The sequence below is a fragment of the Cardiocondyla obscurior genome, linkage group LG07 (assembly GCF_019399895.1).
Source record: "Cardiocondyla obscurior isolate alpha-2009 linkage group LG07, Cobs3.1, whole genome shotgun sequence".
NCBI classification, from domain to species: domain Eukaryota; kingdom Metazoa; phylum Arthropoda; class Insecta; order Hymenoptera; family Formicidae; genus Cardiocondyla; species Cardiocondyla obscurior.
The window spans coordinates 4742019-4767500 of record NC_091870.1 but is presented as its reverse complement, the minus strand read 5'-3'; the positions used below and the strand labels follow the sequence as shown (position 1 = coordinate 4767500).

The 25482-nt window shown below is 39.1% G+C and overlaps 1 protein-coding gene across 4 annotated transcripts in view; it reads left to right on the top strand.

Annotated features, from left to right (window-relative positions):
• Nucleotides 1–25482, top strand: part of LOC139104110 (fatty acid synthase-like) — a 317124-nt gene that overhangs the window by 95822 nt on the left and 195820 nt on the right. For all 4 annotated transcript variants that reach the window (XM_070659343.1, XM_070659342.1, XM_070659341.1 and 1 more), the window contains exons 4-6: nucleotides 825–1243; nucleotides 1372–1665; nucleotides 25127–25334. In XM_070659343.1, coding sequence (XP_070515444.1) covers nucleotides 825–1243; nucleotides 1372–1665; nucleotides 25127–25334 — 921 coding nt within the window. The remainder of the gene's footprint in view (nucleotides 1–824; nucleotides 1244–1371; nucleotides 1666–25126; nucleotides 25335–25482) is intronic.

Sequence of the window (25482 nt, the reverse complement as noted above, 5' to 3'; positions counted from 1 at the left end):
TTCGTGAATTATTTCTTGCGTTATTAAGTTTAATTGCGGTGGAGTTTTTAGTTCGGTATAGCCGTTTCACGACAAGTTTTATATTACTTAGGAAAATCGGGGCCCTGGGTGTGCGATTTAAGTAACACGGGTATTCAATTTCAGTTGTCATTAGTCGCGAAATGTCTTAAAGTATACGCTAGAATTAATATCGTATTTTTGCGATCTATTTCTATCCTTGCGCGCCCGTATAAACACGAACGCGTGCAAGCGAGAGAACGAAGGTGCGCCTATAATAATTTCTTAGCGATCACTCATGCGTTCTCTCTCAAACGCACGGTCACAAACAGAACAGAGCATGAGAACGTCTCCCTCCAAATTTTCCTCCGTCCTCTCGCTTCTTTTGGCGCTCCGCGGCTCACGTACGCGCTCCGCGGTGGGACCTGACGCACATCACGCTAGCTCACGCGCGTTAGCTGCCGTCGCCGCAGTGAGTAAAGCCATTATTGCCGGTCACTGTACTTGCAAAAACAACAATACCTCTGGCTATCAGTTGTTTTTCCGGATTCTTATCTTCAAGTTTTCCGAGCGCGGACGTAGCACTAATAATATTTTTAACTACACAAAATTAAAAAAAAATTGGTTGAAATCTATTTTACCTAGAACTAGTGCGTTGTCGTTTGTTTATTACACCTTTCGGCTTTACTTCTCTAACGATTTTAAAAGACGATTCCAGTGCACATGTCTGCGATACAACAAAACTCAAGCATTTTTTATCTTTATCTATTTATTCATGCATCAAAATTTAGAAAATTAAATTTATCATTAATAATAAATTTTTTTAGGTGTCTTATCTACTGATGGTTATTGCAAACCTTTTGACGAGGAAGGTTGCGGATATATGCGTAGCGATACTGTCGCAGTAATATATCTACAAAAAATTAAAAACGCAAGAAGAGTATATGCGACCTGTATATACGGTAAAGTAAATTGTGATGGTTTTAAAAAAGAAGGTATTACCTTTCCATCTATTGAAATGCAAAAACAATTGTTAAAAGATTTTTATGAACAATGTAAAGTTTCACCTAATGAGTTATCATATGTGGAAGCTCATTCGACTGGTACTGCTGTTGGTGATCCCGTCGAAGTCATGGCCATTGATCAAGCTTTATGTTCTAAGAGAAATTCTCCTTTAATGATAGGATCAGTAAAGTCAAATCTTGGACATTCTGAAGCCGCCAGTGGTTTTTGCCAAATTGCAAAAGTATATACATATTAAAGTTAATTAAAATTGACAGTATTTAAAATGTCATTGCACTAATTAATATTCTATTTTCTATTGATAAAATTATAATGCATACATATAATTAAAAAATGTAAAATTTTTTACAGGTAATATTAGCGATGGAAACTGGTATAATCACACCTACTATAAATTATAAACGTCCACGAAAACAGTTGACTGCTATTATAGAAGGAAGAATAAAGGTTGTTACTGAACCAACACAATTTGATGGTGGTTATATTAGTGTTAATTCATTTGGATTTGGAGGTAGTAATAGCCATATATTACTACAATCGAATCTTAAAAATAAAATCAACAATGGAGCACCAAGTGATGACTTACCTAGGCTTGTAGTAGTATCTGGACGTACAAAAGAAGGAGTAAAAATTATTTTAAATGACGTAAGTAAATACTGTATTGTTTTTTATTATTTTAAATATAATTTTATTTATATTATTTTTTATTACCATAAAAGTAGTAAAGTATCTATACAAAATAGACCTTAAGAATATACAAAGTTATGCCAATATAATATTACTAAATAGAAATAAAATAAAAATGTTATTGCAAATATATTTATCAAATTGCAAAATAAAAAAAACATAAAATATAGTAAACTAGTACTCAAAAATTATTTTTATATTTTGAATTGGATTTAGGCTTAATTGCTTCAATTCTTTTTTTTATTTTATATTAAATATATTGTTACGCTCGGTACCGGGTTTCTGCACATTTTCTCACTCTCATCACAATTCCACGTCACAAAAAAGAATTTTGACACGTTTTAACAAAGAAACAAAAATAATAAAGCTGTAATAAACCGACCAATACAAACATAATGATACGTTAGTTCCCGTTAAAGTCTTGAGTTCGAATGACGAGCGATCAAACTCGTGAATTTTTGACGAGATCCTAGCGCGTGAGTTGTCAATGTTGCACCGCGACCGGTGCACGGGGTCCATCTTTCGGGGCCGTCTAGATCTTGGGTAGATAAGGGCGACAAGTTACAAGTCACCTTTTGTCAATATAGTAGTTCACATTTATTAATACACTTGAGTTTTTTGTCGATAGCTGCTCACTCTGCACTATACTGTACTATCGCGCAACCTCGTCTCAGCGAGGTGTGTATTTTGAGCAGCACACGACACATCTCACGTTACGGACGTGAGGTGATTTGCAACTACCGGCTTTTGTTGGTCCGCGGGTATTTAACTCGAGTGCTTTTTCGGCGTCAGCAGATTGCATGGCCGAAATTTGATTACTGAGGCAATACAATCTCGGTGATCTGTTATTTTCGGTAATAAGGTCTTTTAACCTTTTATTCTTACGGTTAATATTTATTAGTTCTTTCAATTGAAAGTGGGTAGCTGATGTGACTTTTTTTTAATTGTGTTGCGAGATGTTATTCCGTGCTACATCTTTTATTTTAATGTGATAATGGATTTCGGGTTACAACATCAATTTCAAAACAAGCGCAATAAACTTCAGAACGGTTATAAAAATATGTAGCTAGAGATTTGAGTCGTTAATCGTTTATGTGCTCCAATGGTACAATATCATAAGAATAATCTCATCAAGTTCCAAGTCGTATGAATTCTGTGAGTAGATACTTTTAGAGAAGCAAAGAAGATTCGGCTATTAAGCCTGCAGCTGCAAAAAATAATGAAAAGAATAAAAAGTGTTAAGTTTGAGACGGAGTGAATAAAACAAGATAAGTCTAAAATTGACTCGATATATGCAAGTAATTTTGAGTACTATTTAATTTACTGCTGTATGAGATTTAATAAATAAGCAAGCAAGTTCAGATTTAAAGATCGTCGCAGAACGATTGTCACCAAAACGCTCATGTTCCAAGCTGGTGTTCCGTTGCAGCCTCTGAACGTGATTTATCTAAAAACTAGCGCCAATTTTTGTTTATGCATTATAAACGTTCTCAAAACTCGGAGCCTCCCGTAATTTCACTCCAATAATCATAAGAGACAAAAGAAACCAGCCTAGCAAGAGTGGCCTAGCATCGCTTTCTTGCAGCATTCCCTGTCAATAGAGTTGAACGTGCTTGAATCAGCATCTAAACAGTATCCTTACATCTGTTACGTCCTCGGACTCCACATCTCCTTTTTTCCGACACGCGTTCAATAAATTAGATAAAAAGAGTAAACCGTAACTATTTGGTGACGAGAAAGAACTTCCAGGCTTCCAGAAGAAATAATTTACACTCCGAAATCTTTCCCGCCGGATGCTTAAATTAAACTTAGAACAATCATGGCATAGATACCGACAGAAAATTAAACAGAAAACTATTCAAAGAATATTAAAAGGAACCTAAAACGATTTAGAATCAATATCAAATATCTGGCGATAAGTGAAGTACTTGAGATCGCAACTACGAAGTATAAACAAACGAAGGGGGCGAAAGCTCTGCAGTCATAAGAATATGACACGCGACCGGATCCCATAAACAAACGCGACCCGGTGATAACGAAAAAAAGTCCTTAAGAATTTTCTCCCAACTATTAATGACAATATTCTGGAAGGTTGGAAGGGGAAGCCATGCGGGCGGAGTTTAGTACAACCGAATTTTTTCTCTCGGGCCAATAGATATCGGGAACTCCTCACCACTAATTAAAAATCTAAGGACAAAAACTAGAGCTTAGAAAAATCAGAGAAGGGATGAGATCCGAATAACCAATAATTAAGAAAAAGAAAAGTGGAGGAACACGGCCGGCAAATCAGAGCACTGACTTTTTTAAAAATGAAAATCCGGCGCTAGCCCACCCCTTTTCCAAGGTTATAAAACCGCGTGTTTCAGCGGGACTCGCTCTCATTCAGTCTCTGAATTTTTTCACGAACAAACTACCGCCTTTTTTGTGTGACTTGTGACTCTGCTGTCTCAACTTAATACCAATAAAGAAGTTGCGAGGGACTCGTCCGAAAGCAACCGAAGACGACAAAAAGTAAGTCTCATTATTTCATTTAACCTTATTACTTCCTCCTCTTTTAAATGATTCCACTAAAATTCTAAAATTCAAATTCCTGAAAAATGAATGACGTGGGTATTGCCAGGGTGCCGTTTGCGTTTTCCGAAGTAGGCATCTCTCTAGAATCTTTTGAATTCTCCGCTGACTCGATTCGGTTAATGGGTCTCCTCCTGTCAGAGGTTACGATATGCTGCCAGTAAATGGTGACTATCAAAACCTTAGCTTGAGTGATGGTCTATCAGGTCAGAGGTACCGGGAGAATCTTTGAGGCGATCTATAGAGAGATCCGGAAGGAAGAATGTGGCGTGTTGCTTTGACATTTTTCCCACTATAATCATTTCATTAAAATCAAATTCAAATTGATACCTTTTAGTGGAATCAAGAAACCTTCGGTCCATTAAGAAAAGCCGCGCCCGAAGAAATCGCAAGATACGAGAGTTGCGAGAATTGGTCCAAAGTTTCTTTGTCCAATTCTTATTCGCGGCAGCGCCAAGGGAGGTCACACCGGAACCTCCGAAAACCAGATCAGAGCGGTCATGGTCTTCTCCGCCCACTGTACCTCCCAACTCGCCGATAAACGGTGAAGACCTTGAGTCAGAGGAGAATACTCCGCCGCGAACACCATCACCGTTCGTTCGAGGCCGACTTCATCGTCCGAACCTGAGCCGGAGCTGTTCCGCCCTACTTCTCCATCCTATACTCCAGATGTTTCCCTGAATTCCTCCGGACCTTCTCCTGGAGTTGCTCCTAGAGCATGCTCCTCTCCCATCCGGTCACCGACTCCTTATCCTGGGGAACCCAAGGAGGTCGACTCCTTTGCCGAGGATGAAACCATCTCCTGGCATGAGACTGACAGCCCGGAACATTCCCCTTCTCCCGCCCCGAGCGTAGAATTCCTGGAGGAGCAAGAGGAACCAAGAGAAGTCGTAGACCCTCTCCTCGAACTCCTCCGGAGGACCTGCACTCCGTGGACGGATCCCGTCCCCGAAAGGGCCTATACAATAGGCCCCGACTCATTTGATCCCGAGGAGATCAGGAGAGAAGCCAGAAGGGCGACTCCTGATCATAATATTCTCATTTATTATCCCGGGGTGGAACACCCCTTCTTGACTCCGATCAGATTGATCGACAGAGTATTTCCAAGGTCGACAGCCCGGATTACAGAAATTATAGAAATCGATTTAGAATAATGTTCACAATCTTAAATTATATTTGTTAGCTTTAATCTCTGTCTCACTTAAAATAATTAATACATTTCCTTTTCTTTTTTCTTTTTTTGTAATTTTTAAAATGTTTAAATTATATCTTTTGTTAAGCCCTCTTCCTCTTTCTTTTTATATAATTATTTCACTAAATTCGTATAATCTGTTTTTATATTCTAAACTTGTATTTAATTAATATTAAAATTGTCAAACTACCTTATTGAGAACTTAGAAATAGTTATTTCAACTTAACCAAAGTATCCTTTGTTGCGAATAACCACCTCAAGTTCTATCCCAGGGAATAAGAATTAAATTTCTTTCCCTAAAAAGAACAAATACTACGCGCTAGTTTCTCCACGCAACCGACTCGAACCTATTCCTAGTGTGTTTACGCGTGGCCTCTCCAAATACGCGCCACGCATGGATCGGCTGTTACGTCACTCTCCAAGTCCTTTCCTCCTCCTTACCAGTTCTCGTGCCTTTTCCTAAGCATCCGAGAAGCGGTTAACGAACTCACACAAAATTTCCATCCCTTGACGTAACACATCTAAAGCTATAACTTTAGAACATCATTGTCGCACCGTCGATTGTAAAATTATCCGTCTCACGGTAAACATCGGGTCGGAGCGCGAAACGCTGTAGGACTTATTTGTAAAACTCTCCGGGGGAGACAGAACTCACTTCAAAACTGTGAAAATTGCTAAAAGAAAAATAATGGATCTTTTTTTTAATTACGGTTTTAATTTTAAAAGCAGAACTCTTTCTAAAAACTATCAGGAACTCTAGAACTCTTCGAAAAGAGTTCAGAACTCCTCTTTTTTTAACAAAAATCCAAAAATGGGGGGTCGTGAAGTTGACCTCCCTGTTATTCAAATGGTGTTTTAATTAGTTTAAAGGGCAGAACTCTTTCTAAAAATTATCAGGAACTCTAGAACTCTTTAAAACGAGTTCAGAACTCCCTCGTTTTTTTTTTAATTTAAAAATGAGGGGCCAACTTCACAGACGTCAATGCTCCAACTAAAAAATCATATAGAAAGTGGTTTTGACGGTTCAAGAATAGAGATTTTAGCGTTGAAAAACAAGCCTTGTTCTGGACAGCCAGAAAAATTTGATAATAACAAACTGGATATTTTACTCGATTGAGATTGGAATCAAACGCAAGAGGAGCTTGCAGAATTATTGGCAGTAACTCAGCAAGCAATATCCGTACGACTAAAATCTATGGGACTGATTCGGAAGCAAGGTGTTATATCCCGAGCTTTTGGTAACAGAAGGTTCGAGAATAATCGACAAATTCTTACACGCGCGAACCAAATAGCAAATGTGACAGAAACTCGCCGATAAAGGTAACCCAGCTTTTCCGGCTGAGACGCGACGGTTCTCAAACCATTGCGGTTGCCACTCGCGAATTGCTGAGTGCTATGATTTTTACACAGCAACAGCCGAGTATATTAGCGGCCGACCACGGGTTGCCTGCGGGTAAATACAAACGAACCTCTATTATCGCGCTTTGTCGTTTTGAAGGTGTAAAAAAGGAAACAAGAAATAAAACGATTGAATTTAACTCCGCAAGACTATTTATTTTACAATTATGCCTCGCCGATTCTACAACCTCTGGAGAATGGACCCTACACCACTGTTCACGGTGTAACAAAAACAATTGAGTGCCCCATAAATTGAAACCGAGAGACGTTGAGAGGCGATTTTTCACTTACGAGCAGTTGATCCAAAAACAACAAAAAAAAATTTACATTGAATTATAACTGGAGATGAGAGTTGATATTCTACGACAACTCTAAGAGGAAAAAAATTTTATGCTATGCCCGATCAATCGTTACCATTGACCTTAACATCAACACCAAAGCCCAACATTCATGGTTCAAATGTCATGCTGTATATCTGGTGGGATCAAAGGGGCATTGTATACTATGAGCTGCTACAATCTGAAGATTACATTACGAGTGACCGGTATAGGCTACAATTAATTCGTTTGAACCGAGCACTACGAGAATTATGGTCAGAATACGAGCAACGACATGATAAGGTTATTCTTCTGCATGACAACGCTCGGCCTCATGTCGCAAAAAGTGTAAAAAGATATTTAGAAACGCTTAAGTGAAATATTTTACCGCACCCGCCGTAATTTTCGAACATCGCTTATTCTGATTACTGGTTGTTTCGAAAAATGCAGCATGATTTGACTGGCCATTGGTTTACTTTTTTCGAAGAAATCGAAAATTCACTCTTAGCTTTGATTGCCTCAAAAACAAAACACTTTATTACGATGGGATTCGAAAATTATCTGAGAGAATAGGATCCAGAGAAAACAGGGAGAACAAAGACAATACTTTAATTAATCTATATTGTTCTAAAAATTCTGTATAGACGTTCATACGCGTGTTTGGAGCACGCTACGCGTACGCGAGAATGCCGGAATCAGCCAGAAGTGACCGTCGTTTAAAGTGGCAACACGGTACTCACAAAGAAATAAGAAACTGTGAAGTTTAACAATGTGTTGCACCGCGAGGGTGCCGTGGGATTCGTTCTCCGGAGATACTTGTAATATTTGGGAGAATAAAGTCGCCTCTTCGTTTATTCTTGTTCACTTCTTTATTTCTTTCTTCCTTTTTTACACTTGTCGTTTAATTAAAGATTCCACGCGAGATACTAGTTAGCGACTGACTGTCCGGGCCGCGGCTGCCCCTATATATCTCCTACTGTTGCTATGCCAAAAATCATAGCAATCAGCGGAATCGCGGGTGGCAACCGCGACTGTCCTCGGACTTCGCGTCCCGGCCGGAAATGCCGGGTTACCTTGATCGGCGGTATTCTGCCGATCAAGCTAAACGGTCGCGCGCGTGCGACATTCCGACGTTATTCCCGAGCCTCTGTTGCTAAGGGCTCGGGATATAACAAATGACAATCAACGTTTATTTAAACACTCGCACCATACAAAATAAATTATAAATTGCACGTGAGACACGCGCGCTCGATCTCGAAACGAAGCGAATCGCAACAGACAAACGGGCGCTCGAATATCTTCCAATACTTGTGAACAAGGCTTACAGAGAAACGCGCGGCGGAGATCTTGACAAGCGTGGAGTACACGCCCGAACCGAACAGATAATTTTGAGCATGGACGAGTAGGTACGCAAGAAGCCAGAGAATTCACGACCGCGGAAGCATGTTCGCATTCCGTGCCGAGACCCGTGTAACGGCAGAATAATTAACCAACGATATAAATCTTGATTGTTGATGAGAATTAAATGCACTCGCGGCGAGCTGCACCAAAGGCCAGCGGACCGGAGATTGTCAAGATTCCGCAGTAGCAGAGTAATTACAAAAGAAAAGAATGAGTAAACTGCGTATCGTGTCACTTGAGCTACTAAAACGGATCGGCAAGTTGACGAAATAATTTCGATAAACGAGCACCTTATCGTACAATTTCGGACAGAATCAGTAGTACATGCGGAACTTACATGTGCTCTGATATAGGCATTAGATATGCTTTCAACGCGCATATACCGAGTAGTAGAATCGCGAACATTCTGAAATAAAATCATTTTTACCACAAAAAAAACGGACCGAACTAATTTGTACTTCCTAACTGAGATATATGATGTATTTATTTACAAAGAGTATACTGGTGTGGTTAATGTCGAATTTGGTGTATTTATTACGATTAAGAGGCACGGTAGTGCCTTGTGCCAAGTATAGCGCAGTGTACTACCAAGCCTCTATTACGCAAGACGACGTATTGAGAAATGAATAGATTTTCGGATTTTAATAACGGCTAAACCGATTGCTTTTTAAATAGGTTCATCGTGTAGTTTGTAGTCAATCTATATCAGAAAAGTGTTTTTATTTTTCCGCTACGTATTCTACAAACGGAAATATCGTGATGTAAAGTTTTCTTTCAGAAATAAAAATTAAATATAAAGAAACTGCGCCATTATAAGGATGCTGTGCGCCGATATAAGAAAGAAAAAAAAATAATGCAAATATATAAAGTGATTCAGAACAATTATAGTGTCTGTGAAAGGACATGTTGTTCAGATAATTTTAAAGTTATTTTTCTTCTTCGAAAAATTTTTCCGAGATTTCGTTTTCGAGTTATGAAATTTAATAATTAGCTACTCATCGGACGGCTACATATGGTGGGCAGGGACGGCGTAACTCAGCATCAGACGTGAAGAACCCGCCACAATCTCAGCTGACCTGTTACGCACGCTACACAAAATATTTAAAAGTTTATAATTATCCTTAAATTAAGTACTTGTTAATTATTATTAATAATAATTTCTTTTCATTAACATAAGAAGTCTAATTCATCGGTATTCTAATCCAGTAAAGACCCAGAAAATTTTGCTTCAGTTTAAGTTCAGGTCCAGTTTATGTCCTTTTTATTGCAGTCAGGTCGTTAATATAATATTTCTGAAGGTCTCTGCGTTTTAAACAATATTGCATCTTACTTTTTTTTGAATCTTCTTAATTCTTTTCTTTGTTTTGCACCTTATTTGTTTACAAGTATTCAAGTTTACAAAATCCTTTTTTGTCCGGATTCTGGTCTCAAATAATATAAACGGAGTAGTATCGATACTCCGTTGATACGTTGAGTTCCGTATTAGCTATAGCTTTGGCAAATATTTATACCATTTGTTCGGCCGTCATTTTGGCTAAAACGAGTATGATGGTACGGTTAAAAAGTTCTATTTGTCCATTAGTTTGTGGTAAATCAGTGGTGACCTTTGCTAGATGTGATAGTGGCCAGTTTTCGAGTTATTAAATGTCAAATGTTGGAAAAAATCAATCTTTTTAAACTTTGACCCTTTATAACTCGAAAACTAGGAGCCATTAGAGGTAGCGCACGTGAAAGGTTTTTATCAAGATGCCAAGAACTGCAATATATATAAATTTGAGCTAATTTAACTGTACCCCCATTATCATAAGAATTGTGCGGCGTCATTTGATGAAGGCGTGAATTACTGCAAAAATGTGCTTGTAATTTTTATGTATGCTATTTTTATGCTTGTAATTTAAATTTCGTGTAGTTTCATGTAATCCACATGGTAGATTTGTAGAGATTCGTCTTCTTTAGTTAATGGACGCAAGACACTTTCTTACTTTTTTGCTTTTTTATTAATTAAGACATATTTTAAACAATTTGTTTTATTTATTTCTATCTTGCATCACGAATTAAGAATATAATATTCTTTTTTGATATTTTTTTTATTCGTTTTACTGCAAAATGACTTCGTGGTAGTTTTTTAATAGTTTTTATCTTGCATTGATTTCGGAACTAATAACAATTTATATCTATCGACAAACTTTTAAATTAGCCCACACAGTAGTTAGTAATTTTTATGAAAAGTTTTTTTTTAGTGTTAATATTAAAATCTTCGTCAAGAAGCAGCTGCAATAGCTAAGCGTTTTCCGCAGTGCGGCATTGTTAAGCTCTCTTCTTTTAGATACGTTGACATATTTTGCACACTAAGAGCGATATCATAAGTCTTTCTGTTTTGCTAGGATCAGAATCGATAGTTGCTGTTTTACAGGCTGGCTTGTTATTTCTTTTTTGTGTTTTTTTTTATTGAGTAATTTTTCCTTACTTGAAGCACCTAGTCACTCGTTTTTTGGTTACCCGGTATCTTTGAATACCAAATTGTCTATGTTGTGAGGCCGATATACGAGTTGTACTTATATTGGCCACTAAAAGTGGTATATCAAATAAAAGCGTCAACTCTAAAAAAATTAGTACATAATTACCCTTATTAAAAAAGTTTTTTTTTTAAAACAGTATAAAACAATTTATATGAAATTTTGGTCATTAAAAAAAATAATTTTTACAAAAGTATTGGTGTAATATAATTAAACCTATAAAAACAAGAAGTTCAAAAAATTGTTTTTTAAATATGTTAGTACAATATTTACCAAAAAAATTTTTAATTATAAAATAACAAAATTTGTGCATGCTTAAACGCGTGATTACTGTCAAACATAGCACGATTGAACGTCGGGATTGGCCAGAGATGATCGTCGCAATGTGAATCAGGAAAAAATAACCAACCACAAGAAAAAAGAAGAAATAAATACATCAAGCTCTGTTTACAATTGAAGTTTATTTATTTAACACTAAAAGATGGAAATAAACACTAAAAAGTGAGGATTGTTAATTTCACACTAACAAAAGTCAAGAAGTGCTACCATAACGGTATTACATCGGAAATCTTTGGATCCTCGTGATTCTGCTACAGGAAACGGTCCGATAGAGATCTTGATGAGCGTTTGAAGATCGCTCAGACGAAGCAGATTATTTTGCACTCGAATATAAGATAAAGCGCGAAGAAGAGGATATCGCGGTGCAGTTAACCGTTATTGTCTTTCGCTGAGAAAAAAAACTCCGTGGTCCTCTTGAAACGTACTCAATAATCACGAACTCATACAACAGACTGTATGATGGTGCAACAAACTGGATACCGATGAGATTCCCATAAAGTCAGAAAAGTTACGAAAAAAATTCGAATTCGCTAAAATAAAAATGTTTTTACAATGACTCTTAAACTGCTACTAACTCGAAATCGGTAAAATGTCAAAGCAATTTCGTCAGTCAAGCCGGGCGCTTTACAGCAGTTGATTGATTTGTGAAGGGTCAGGCTGTTAGTACACGCAATATTCAAATGTGTTCTCGGCAAAGTGTATCGAATTGCTCACGAGTTACGCGTTGACTGTTTGAGAATCGCAAACACAATTTTTTAATTATTAGTGTTTGCCAAAGCTTGATAGTTCGCGAAGCAGATGCAGAAGGTAAGGAATGAGCACTTCAATTAATTCACTTTACAAATGCTTGTGTAGGAATAAGCATTTGTTTTTTTATTAACGAATTTACTGTAAATCTTTCTTCGATTGCGCCGCGTGCGAGCAAAGAGCAGTTCGGAGCATATTGAGATTCACGCGCGGAACTAAGTACGTATGTTAAAGTAACGAAGTACAATGTTGCTAATGAAATCGCAATTACGACGGCGAATGCAATATAGCGACTGACTATTGGTATCAACTATAATAAGAGCCAAGGGTTTAAACAAGCGTTGCTAGATTGGTTTTTTGTTTCGTATTATAGTAAGGATAAAATTATGTCAAGTTCCAAGCTTTAAAATTTTTGGGTATTAATTCGCGTATAAATTGGCGAACCAAAAATAAAGTAGTTGTGCATGCGGGAACGAAGAGTTCTAATTAGAAAAAAAACGCTTAAACAATTAAAGAACAAGGATTTTTCACTGTTTTTATTTTTAAACAGTTGTTAGAATTTTCACTAATAGAAGTAGGCTCACCGCAGGGTAGCATCTTGTAACCGATCGTTCCGGATCGATATCGATTTCCGCGTTCGACTATCGCCTCTGATTCTCGAAGGCGATACTGGCTCGCGTAGTCCTTCCTGTCTAATCATTCGTACAGAGTTCACCGTGTGTGCCTCGTGTGCTTTGTGTGTGCAGTTTTGATATCAATTTTTATTAGCTTTTACTCATCGTGTACGACTCATCGACTTTGTCTCTTTGTGATCACTCAACGAAACAATAGATTTGCTAACATTCAATTTAGTGTGTAACTTGAGAAAACTCACTGGTCTGCACGCGGCGTGTTGAGTCTCGTGCTCAGTAGATCAGCAGCTTTTTCTAGTGCTCGACCCGTACTAATTAATATAATTATACGCGGTAGTAAGACATCATTAGTGAAACAAACAGACAATCAAGTAAATACTTTTTTTTTTTAGACTGTAATCATTTATTTCAGTAAACTCAGTGCAAATCTAATTTTTTCGGATCACATGCGCGATCCCTCGGTCTCCGTGTGACCTTCCCTCATCGAAGGGCTTAAAATCTCCTTTTCGATACGCACGATCCAGCCACGGTCGCGTTAACACCTTCGCGACGTAACAATAATTAAATTCGTTATAACAGTAAAATAATAAAATTTTGTATTGTTACGTAATATTATCTTTTCTTCGTCGGCGTTCCGTTCGGAACGTCGAGAAAAAAAAACGTTATCAAAAAAGGGAATGTTACACGAGGAGCAGCGGATAGGAAAGGTGGAGAGCCCTCCGGCTTGTTTCAACGCGCGGTAGAACGGTGTACGTAAAATCTTTGGTTGGACACCAAGCACGGGCTTCGCTGTGCCACTCACAAACTAACTGAAACGTCAAAAAGTCACGAAAAACACAATATCCCGACTTAGCCGCGCGCGGAGACTATCTCATCTTAACGGTGAGAGACGAAAGAACTCGTTAAGAAAAAAAACAGTAAATGGCTAAATAATTTTTACAAAATTAACAAAAATAAAATAACGTACTTTATTATCTTTGGTATGACATTGTCGAAGAAAAAGAAATCCACTATTGGCCCAAAGTGGCATGAACAAGGAGAAAAGAAATAAAAACACACGAACTTGGGACAATATGCCAAAAATCGCTGGACAACAAACCGACCTATACCGTACAAGAAGAACTCTTTGTAAGCGCGGGCTGCCCCTGTTTGTTTTGGTGCCAACTACGCAGTGACCGAACACACGTCGCGGTCGCTCAAACTAAAAAACGTGGAACATAACACAAAAATGTCATTCGCCGTTCCAATCCTATCGTGGTGAGTCGTTGCTGATATCAACCGTTGCCGAGAGCTTTCCATGTGCGCACTCAAACGCAATTTCTAGAGGTCCGAACATGACTAATAACAAGACAAATATCTCGCCGGATTATCGCAAGGATCAGCTGGTCAAGCCCAAACGTGTCCCGGAGGCTACATTAACAGATCTGAGTTCAAAGTTCTAATGCAGTAATATCACTGACCTTGAAAACCCCGGATAGTTTCACGACACAATGGTCCGACAACGTTTGGACATGCGACCGCCTTCTCAAGAAACGGAAGGTTTTACAAAGATTATATCGCAAATGCAGATGATCGACCTCATCGAAACAGTTCGTCTCCTGAACGTCTTGCCGCCGCTTTTCTCGTTCTCTTGACCGCTGTAATATCGCTTTCTCTCTCTTAACCGCTATTCGATCTGTTTTGGGCATTTGCTAACACGAAAGAGTGCGAAGATCGCGATCAATTTTAGCAGAAAGCCTGGCTTTTCTTTACTTCCAAAGGAGTTTTCGCTCAATTTTTGCGCGCGATGTCGCCGCTAGTTTTTCCCGAACGCAGCTGCCTTCACGGGATCTGTTTGATATATCTGACCGATGTTATGCGTCGATTACAAATTTGATACGGCGTACTCGATGACACTGTGTCCTCTCAATGAAACGGTTTTTTCACTTCCGTTATTTTTGGTGTCTCTATGCGGGTAGCCTCCCGTCTCAGGCACGGTTCTACGCGTAGGTCCTCATTTTGCTGTTGGCCACTTGGCTTGCCGATACCTTTACTCTTTCGCTGCTTCCCATCTCTGGTTCTCGGCTCCAGTGAAAAGCCCCCACAGGATGCGATACAAAAATAAAAAAAAACTCGCGATAAATAAAAAGAAAGAAAACGCTCCTCGGACCCTCCGGAGATGTCTCGACATCGCGCCCCATGTTATTGATAGTCCGCCGAGTGCCTCTGTGCTTTGTGACGGTCGCGGGAAGATGCAGCAAAGCAGCGAAAGTCGCCACGTCGCAGTATGTATCGAGTATATTTCCCATGCGGGGTACACCGTGGACCGCCACTCTGCTTACAGCAATCAAAAAATTTTATTTAAAGTGTTACGTCAAGTTTGGGAATATTTCTAGTAGAAGGATTACCGCTTCTCGGCGATTAAGGAAATGGTTTGAGAGCAAGTAAAGGGTAGAGAGAGAGACGCAACTACCAATTCTTGCGTGACGCGTGCGACACCACGCCACGCGTATAAAGCGCTAGGAATAGATTTGAGTGACAAAAAGGTTCGAGTTAGCGCGATTTTTGTTCTTTTGAGGGAAAGAATTTTACTTCTTGTTCCCAGGGAAAGAACCGGAGGTGATTTCGCAACAAATGGAGCTCAAAGGTTCATAAAAAGGAAATTGCAGAACTCTGATTTTAGCAAGATTTAATTTAACATTTTTATTTTTCTAACTGATGCAAAATGGAGATGGTGGAATATAATTAAAATAATAATAATAATAAGACAAAGGAAATTATTAACTAATTAAAATTTTAATTGAATATACTAAATTTAAAAACATTTTTCTTAACTAAAACTACGCGGGAAATAACTGAAAAATCTATAATAACACTAATCGAGTTCTATTTCTATAATTTCCGAGATCTTAGCCGACGATCTCGGGAATACTCGATCAATTAGCCTGATCGGAGCTAAGAAAGGGTGTTCCACCCCGGGATAAAAAATGAGGACGTTCTGATCAGGAGATGCCCTACTGGCCTCTCTCCTGATCTCCTCAGGATCAAAGGAATCAGGGCCTATTGTGAAGGCCCTCTCGGGGACGGAATCCGTCCACGGAGAGCAAGTCCTCCGGAGGAGCTCAAGGAGAGGATCTACGATCGCTCTGGGTTCCTCTTGCCCGCCGAGGAACTCCACACTCGGGGCGGGGGAGGGGGAAGGCTCTGGGCCGTCAGACTCTTGCCAGAAGACGGTATCGTCATCAGCGAAGGAGTCGACCTCCTCAGGCTTCCCAGGATGAAGTATCGGGGACGAGATAGGAGAGGAGCATGCTCTAGGTGCAGCTCCTGGAGAATGAATTGAAATGTCCGGAGAATAGGAAGGAGTCGTAGGGCGGAACTGCTCCGAATCAGGCTCAGATTCGGTCGCGTGGTCATTTATACGCAGCGGACTCGGAGAATGGGGCAGCTCCCCGGATGTGTTAGTGCTCTGGGGAACTTCTTCGGGAGCCGGTGAATTCGGGGGAGCTGGGGGTTGAGGCGACCACGACCTCTCTCCTCTTCTTCGGGGAGGGTCGGTCTTTATCTCCCCTGGCGCCGCCGCGAACAAGTATTGCACGAAAAAGCTCTGGATTAGGCTCCTCAGATTCCGTATTTGCCGATTACGGCGAGCCCGACGTTTCTTAATAGTTCTTATATTCGATGATTCCACTAAAAGGATTTCATTTCAATGAATTAAATTAATAAATGAATTATGGAGAGGAAAATATGCCTGGGCATCACGCCTCACACCTCCTTTCGGATCTCTCCGTCGTCACCTTAAAGTCTCTCAGAGTTCCTCTAGCCGAATGGGGGCCTTACTCAAGTCAAGGTTTTGATAGTCACCATTTATTGGCGGCATATCGCAACCCCCGACAAAAGGAAGCCCACTAGACGGGTCGAGCTACCCGAGAAAATAGGAGGATTCGAGAGAAAGATAGCGAAACTATAAAGTGTGAACGGCACCCTGACCATTTCCTCAATTTTCATTTTTATATATGTATATATATATATGAATTAAATAAAAACTATTTTAGTGGAACCGTTTCAAAATTAAAGGAAAAATGAGGATAAAATAAATGATGACACTTACTATTTGATGACTTCAAGTTCTCTCGGATGATTTTTTGAGACGTTTCCTTTATTTCGCCCACACAAGATAATCACACAAAACACTTAAAAATTTTTAGAGTAACTGAGCTAATTAGATTTTAGAACAGAATGGGAGCGAGCGTCGTCGAAACGCTCGGTTTTATAAGCTCGGAAAAGGGGAGGACCAGCGCCAGATTCTCAGTCTTATCCAAAATTTGAATTCTATTCGTTAAGCTTATTCCTCCACTTTTCCGTCTTTGCAATTATTGGTCGCCCTTCTCTCAGTTTTCTTAATTTTCTAAGTTTTCACCCTTAGTTTCTAATTTTTGGTGAGGAGTTCCCGATATCTATTGGTCCAGGAGAAAATGTTTATGAGCTCCCCTCTACATGGTTTTAGCCCTTCCAAGCTTCCAGATAACAGATTCGAAAATGCTTAGGTAACTCTTTTTTTTTTATCGGCAGCGTGCAATTGCTGCCTGAATTTTATAGTTTCCGGCCGCGTATCCCATTTTTATTATTACAGGCTTTTTGCCTCTTTTTTTCTAATCCCTAGGATCCACGGCGAAATTTGATTTTACTGAATTGTTTTTCTTCCGGAATTTCCTTTGTACCGCCAGACATTTATTGTTAGTTTAAGATATTCCAAATCTTTCCGAGCTATTAATGTTTTATGAATATTTTGACAAATCCTTTCGTTTCGATTTTTATATTCCACATCTGTTGTACAATTGTTTCAGGTTCCTTCTTTTATTTTATACATCCGGCGATTCAGGATATTCCGTCAGTTAAAACTATTTTTCTGGAAACTTAGAACCCTCTCCTTTGATACCAATACATTCGGTATACTTTTCATTATCTGCTTTATCAACCATGTGTCGGAAAAAGGAGATGTGGAGTTACAGGACGTAACAAAAGTTTTCTTAAGCATTACTATACAACTATATTTGTCTTATAATGTGATAACTTTCGCTGCCTTATCGTAGTTTTCTGCGATTGCGCATTCAACGGACCGCTAATAACCGGGAGCGAGGAACGGAAAAATTTCCGGAAGATCCGTTTTATATTGTAATTTTATTTTTCTGTTTGCGACCTTTATTTTTGTGTTGTATCAAGTCATGTGGAGGCTTCTCACCAGAACTGAAAACAAGCAATGAAGACAAAGGCGTTCAGATGAGCAAGAAAGAGCCACAAGCTAACTGAAACGAGGAATGATTAGACGGAGATGTCGGCAGCGTAATAAAATAAGTGACCGGGGTGAAAAGTTGTCTTTTCCCGGAGATGTTGTTGCCGCCGAAGCCGTCAGTTCGACGCGGTTTGGTGTTACAAAGTCTCAAAGTTCCCGACGCATTCGGTTCATTTCAGTCTTGCTCGGTTAAGTTCGTCGTTAAACTTAGCTTTGGGCGGGTCCGGTCATACAGCTGTTATAACTGTCTACACAAATCTTTAAAATAAGTCACAGTATAAAAAATAGCACAATTCTCTTTATTTTATACGTTAAAAATTGTAATAAAAATTTTATAAAAGCAAAATTATAAGTATATAAATTATATAACAAAAAAAAATAATAAAGAAATTAAAAAATGTAAGAATATATAAAATAACGGTAGTGCAAATTAATGATGTAATTACAAATTATATATATATATATATATATATATATATATATATATATATATATATATATATATATATATGTATAAAGATGAATATTTACAAAATTAATGAATCGTTACCAAGTTTATGAGTTACGCCGCGAGGATGTTAACGCGGTCGTGGCCGGTTTAATTTAGACGAAAATGCGGATGTTATTTCCTTCGTTGAACCAATCACGTGGAGACACGCGGTAAGCACGTGACCGGTGAATAAAATCCGCACTGAGTTTAACAATGAGTTTTCACTAAAGAGTTTACTGAAGCTGAGATCTGTCCGTCTGATTAGATTTCAGAGTTCGCAATGATTTTAGACTAAACGCACAATTATATTAATTATGAGATTACACGCTGCAAAGTCTAATGAGCTACTGAGCACGAGGTTCAACACGTCTCGTGCTGCAAGATGATGTCTTCCAGATGATTCTTGGCGTGTTGCACACGGCGAGTATGATCTGGATGAGTTGCACTAAAGACAAAGCGATGAGTGATCCGATGAGTGATGCAATGAGTAAAATTCCTACGAAAAGCAAACTGCACGTCGATGCACACGAGGTGATACTTGACACAGCTGAAACAATAATGATAAGACTCGAGCCGGCACCGCCTTCGAGAATCGGAGACAATAATCGAACGACGGATCGATATCGATCCGTCGCTGGCGATCGGCCACAAGGTGTTGCCCCGCGGCGGTAACAATTATCATTATGAATTCAAATTTTTGAACAATATGTATATATGTAAACATTGACGGTGTCCAGCCGGCGTTACAAGTTGCGCAGAGTTAGGGTCAGAATTTAACAACAGAAAGGTAAACACTTGTTAACAAAATGTAACTAAATATATTTAACAAATATATAAACAAAATAACAAATAATAAGAAATGACAAGAAAAGCAAAATGTACATGATAATAGAAAGCGGTCCTCTCATGCGAGGAAACAAGAACGGGTCGTTATAGACCGCGTCGCACTTATCTGAATTCCGCAAGGGCGGAAAGATGCTATTCGGCAGCAAACGCTAAGGGCTCGCAATTCGCAAGTGGCCTGGCCAGGCTTGGGTACGCAGTTTAGCACGGATGCACTCGACGCACAAACTGGTACGCGGTAACAAAGACTGACAAGTGTCGTGGAAGACGACAGCTCGTCGATGCGCTTGCTACGAAAATCGGAAAGACTCTGAGGGCTCGACTGATGCAACGAACCTACAGAGCCGTTGTCTATAGAAAGTAGATCGGGAAAGCCCCGGGAGATTAGCCGTAATCAACCGGGGAAGTCCCGAGATATTAGTTGTCGCTAAGCGGTGACCACGGAATAAATAATGCTATAAGAAAGATCGCGGGATTAATAATTGTTTTCTCTTCCGGACGGCCGGCAACGTATGCAATAACGTCATCCGGCGTGTGACGTTGGAGGGATCTGTCACATATATACCGACCGGGCCCGTCCAAATGGTTATAAATGGCACCATCGCATCGTTGCGTTTACTCACGTGCAGCTTTTTTATCGCTTTTACGCCTATACATTTTGTACATTTTAATTTTGTTTTCAATAACGATTGAGAATTTTGCAGAATGGTACAAAACTTTTCTACTTATCTCGATTAGTTCCATCTACTCTCTTAGTATTCTTTGTTATGTCTGATTTATATATGATGTTTCATGCAAGTATCGCTTGCCGTGTGAAGAGAGCTGCTTCTTTTTCCCTCTTGTAACGTTTCTTCATATAGAAAAGTTGGAGGATGTCTCTTGAGAGAAAAATAGGCTAGGCTGACTTCTTGATTTTATAAAATTTTACTTCTCTTAACTACTTTGACACTGAGGTATCCTTAACGAGGCTCGTCTAACTAGATAGTGAATTGCCGGACGACGACGAACAAGAAACGTGCTGCGCATTAGCACGAACGAGCCCGTAGTACTACGACACTATTGGTCAACTAATCAGAATTGCGCGAGGTGAACAGCAGCCAATGAGTTATTTCTCTATCCATTGCCGAATCAGCGGCTCGCGTGTCACTAGCGCGAGAATACAAATATTCGCCTAACTCTCAAACATATGAGGTGATGGAAGAATAAAGTACTTAAAATAAATTTTACACTGTGCCATTGTTTTATGATTTTAATTACACTTTGCTACTTTACTCAACGTACATCTTTACACATCTGATCTGTTTGGGACAAGCACATTGGCTTGCAGGCTCCGTTCCCTTTGTTGGCTTATCTTACATATATATGATTAATATGTGTAGTAATTAATATCTTTAGTATAGATTAGGCACGCACTTAAAATAAAAATTTGCTCACTTCTTAACAGGGAATAGCGGAGCCGAAGCTAGCAAAATTCCAGCTTCCCGGACTTTATACTGGTGTAAATGTGTAATTTTTGTAAAAGCATTGTTTTACTCAGCAACGTCCGATCGTTAATTAGAATTTTAACAATTTATAGCAATTTGGTTACACCAGGCAATTTGAGGTGATTAATCGCATGTGACCAAATTGCTTAGATAAAAATGGCTTAAGCTTTGACCGGATCGGACTGCACATTATACAGGGTGTTTGATTCGAGGTGTCACGCCCGAAAAATTTAAATAGAGAATTAAATTTTAAGAAAAAAAGTCCTTTACAATTTTTTAAAATTTTTTACCGTTTTTGAGAAAAAAATTAAAATATGTTAGCGTAAGAGTGACAAGGAGGACACGCGGACTGAGCGCGACAGACGACGGCTAGTATTTTTAAGAATGATAGTAAACCGAGCGGCGATAAGAGAGTCGCGGCGAGTCTTCGCGGCGAAGACAAACAAACGCGTTCGCACGATCGATATCATTCACACCGATACTTTAAGGTCGCATCTTATTTATTGTTCACAACGTTTTTAGTAATTGAACGTAAAATGAGAAGGAAATAATGCGCTATCATTTCCTCACCACCTTGCGGTAGATAGCATGGTGCGTTTTTTTTATAGTGGTATCCCCGGTAGGCCTATTCCACTTTTCGCGCTTAATGTAAAAGTTGTTCGAAGTGCCCTCCCCTCTGCTGTAAGCAGAGTTCGGCCCTTCGAACAACATCGCGCGTCGCACGGTGCACCATTTCCGGTGAAATAGTCGCAAACGCCGCAACAATAGCTTCGCGTACGTCATTAACAGTTCTGTTTCGTTGGGGTTCTACTAGATTTTTAATATGACCCCATAAAAAAAAATCTAATACGGTCAAATCTGGTGACCGTGCCGGCCAGGACATTGGGCCACCACGACCCATCCATCTGTCGCCGAAATGCGCATCCAAAACTTCGCGCACTGCCAGGCAGGAATGAGCCGGTGCTCCGTCGTGCTGATAGATTATTCGCCTTCTTGTTTCCAGAGGCACGTCTTCTAATAGTCCCGGTAACACATTTTCTAAAAAATGCTGGTAACTTTCTCCGGTTAATCGCGGAGGAAGGAAATGTGGACCGATCTGAATTGAATAAAAGAAAATATGCGTTACAAAATGTTTAATAAAATAATCTGTTATGTTTATACTTACCACTTGATTACCGACGACTCCCGCCCATACATTCACGGTCCATCGATACTGGAATGCTCCTTGTCGTATCATATGCGGATTTTCGTCCGACCAATACAAGTGGTTTCTTGAATTAAAAACACCGTTCAGTGTAAATGTAGACTCGTCGGTCCATAAAATAATATCGGGAAACGATGCGTTTCGCCGACATTTTGCAAGGAACTCTGTAAAATAAATGATTTTTTTAACAATTATTATTCTCTTTAAAATTAAAACAAATATAAATTATTAATAAAAATACCTTCGCAAAACCGGAGCCGTGATCCAAAATCCCTCGGTAAAAGCTGCTGTACTCGTTGATCGTGGTACGGGTGTAACATATTTTCTCGAAGAGTATTGTGCACCGTGTATGTTGATAAATGAAGATGATGTGCCGCACGACGTACACTCATTCTCGGCTGATCAGAGAATAAGTCGAGCACTCGTTCTTCATCTTGCACTTGATGTCGCGCAGGTGCATTATTTCGATTATGCACAAGACATCCCGTCTCGCGTAATCTCTGCACTACGCGGAAAATTGTCCGGTTGCACGGATAGTGTGCTCGCCCAGGAAACCGTTCGATGTACAATTCGGCAGCACGAGTGGCGTTTTCACCGGCTAGCCCATAGGCTATTATCATATCCGTATATTCTTGTGGAGTATAACTTCCCATTTTAACAGATTGTCACACCACGAATACTAGATGACTAGTGACTGCTTTAAAAAATTTTGTTATCACAATTCTTGACAAAAACAATTGTACGTAGATTTTTTGATCGGAAAAATTTACACGTAGATAAAAAACCGATCAAAAAATCTACGTACAATTGTTTTTGTCAAGAATTGTGATAACAAAATTTTTTAAAGCAGTCACTAGTCATCTAGTATTCGTGGTGTGACAATCTGTTAAAATGGGAAGTTATACTCCACAAGAATATACGGATATGATAATAGCCTATGGGCTAGCCGGTGAAAACGCCACTCGTGCTGCCGAATTGTACATCGAACGGTTTCCTGGGCGAGCACACTATCCGTGCAACCGGACAATTTTCCGCGTAGTGCAGAGATTACGCGAGACGGGATGTCTTGTGCATAATCGAAATAATGCACCTGCGCGACATCAAGTGCAAGATGAAGAACGAGTGCTCGACTTATTCTCTGATCAGCCGAGAATGAGTGTACGTCGTGTGGCACATCATCTTCATTTATCAACATACACGGTGCACAATACTCTTCGAGAAAATATGTTACACCCGTACCACGATCAACGAGTACAGCAGCTTACCGAGGGATGGATCACGGCTCCGGTTTTGCGAAGGTATTTTTATTAATAATTTATATTTGTTTTAATTTTAAAGAGAATAATAATTGTTAAAAAAATCATTTATTTTACAGAGTTCCTTGCAAAATGTCGGCGAAACGCATCGTTTCCCGATATTATTTTATGGACCGACGAGTCTACATTTACACTGAACGGTGTTTTTAATTCAAGAAACCACTTGTATTGGTCGGACGAAAATCCGCATATGATACGACAAGGAGCATTCCAGTATCGATGGACCGTGAATGTATGGGCGGGAGTCGTCGGTAATCAAGTGGTAAGTATAAACATAACAGATTATTTTATTAAACATTTTGTAACGCATATTTTCTTTTATTCAATTCAGATCGGTCCACATTTCCTTCCTCCGCGATTAACCGGAGAAAGTTACCAGCATTTTTTAGAAAATGTGTTACCGGGACTATTAGAAGACGTGCCTCTGGAAACAAGAAGGCGAATAATCTATCAGCACGACGGAGCACCGGCTCATTCCTGCCTGGCAGTGCGCGAAGATGCGCATTTCGGCGACAGATGGATGGGTCGTGGTGGCCCAATGTCCCGGCACGGTCACCAGATTTGACCGTATTAGATTTTTTTATGGGGTCATATTAAAATCTAGTAGAACCCCAACGAAACAGAACTGTTAATGACGTACGCGAAGCTATTGTTGCGGCGTTTGCGACTATTTCACCGGAAATGGTGCACCGTGCGACGCGCGATGTTGTTCGAAGGGCCGAACTCTGCTTACAGCAGAGGGGAGGGCACTTCGAACAACTTTTACATTAAGCGCGAAAAGTGGAATAGGCCTACCGGGGATACCACTATAAAAAAAACGCACCATGCTATCTACCGCAAGGTGGTGAGGAAATGATAGCGCATTATTTCCTTCTCATTTTACGTTCAATTACTAAAAACGTTGTGAACAATAAATAAGATGCGACCTTAAAGTATCGGTGTGAATGATATCGATCGTGCGAACGCGTTTGTTTGTCTTCGCCGCGAAGACTCGCCGCGACTCTCTTATCGCCGCTCGGTTTACTATCATTCTTAAAAATACTAGCCGTCGTCTGTCGCGCTCAGTCCGCGTGTCCTCCTTGTCACTCTTACGCTAACATATTTTAATTTTTTTCTCAAAAACGGTAAAAAATTTTAAAAAATTGTAAAGGACTTTTTTTCTTAAAATTTAATTCTCTATTTAAATTTTTCGGGCGTGACACCTCGAATCAAACACCCTGTATAGTTAGCTGTTGCTAGAATGAATTTGGCCGTCAGTAGATTTTGTGGCGGAAGATATTGACCTTTATTTTAATGTCTTTCGTTTACTACGCAGAAGTACCTAGCACATAATTTCGCATATTCTCAGCTGAATATGGGAATTGAGCAACCAGCTAAGATTTTTTTAGCTGTCCGGGGCATGCGAATATTTGCGGATTTTTGTTAGAGGCTTGGATTACAACAGTAGTATGCTATTTATTTATTTTTATTCGCAAATTTTACCTATATCTTTTAAAGAATACTCGACGTCATTTTTCCGCTTCATTCAATAGATTTCTATGTTTTTGTTTGGTTAGTCTTTTGAATTGATTATAATAACTGCCAATTTTGCAAAATAATAAATAACTTTTTGTTTTAATTTTGTTTGTATAATTTGTTTCCAATTTTCGACTTTAACACTTTATTGTAAACATTATTGTTTATGTTTTTAATTGCAGGTACAAAATCGATTAATAGATGCAGAGTACATATCTTTGTTACATCATATTCATAGTGATAATATTGAAGGTCATCAGTACAGGGGATTTACAATAACTGGGTCTAAAATATTAAAGAATACAATTAAAAAAGTAGAACGTTCTTTATACATAAAAAGACCAATATGTTTCATATTTTCGGGATTAGATTCTCAATGGTTTGAAATGAGTAAGTAAATTTTACTCTCTTTTTAAGAAAATATTAAAACGTCTAAAAAATATTCAGAGAAAGCATTTTTAAAACGTCTTTAGATAACATTTAAAAAATACCTAAAAAACAACATTTAAAATGTTTAAATTTTTTGATGTTGAAATTT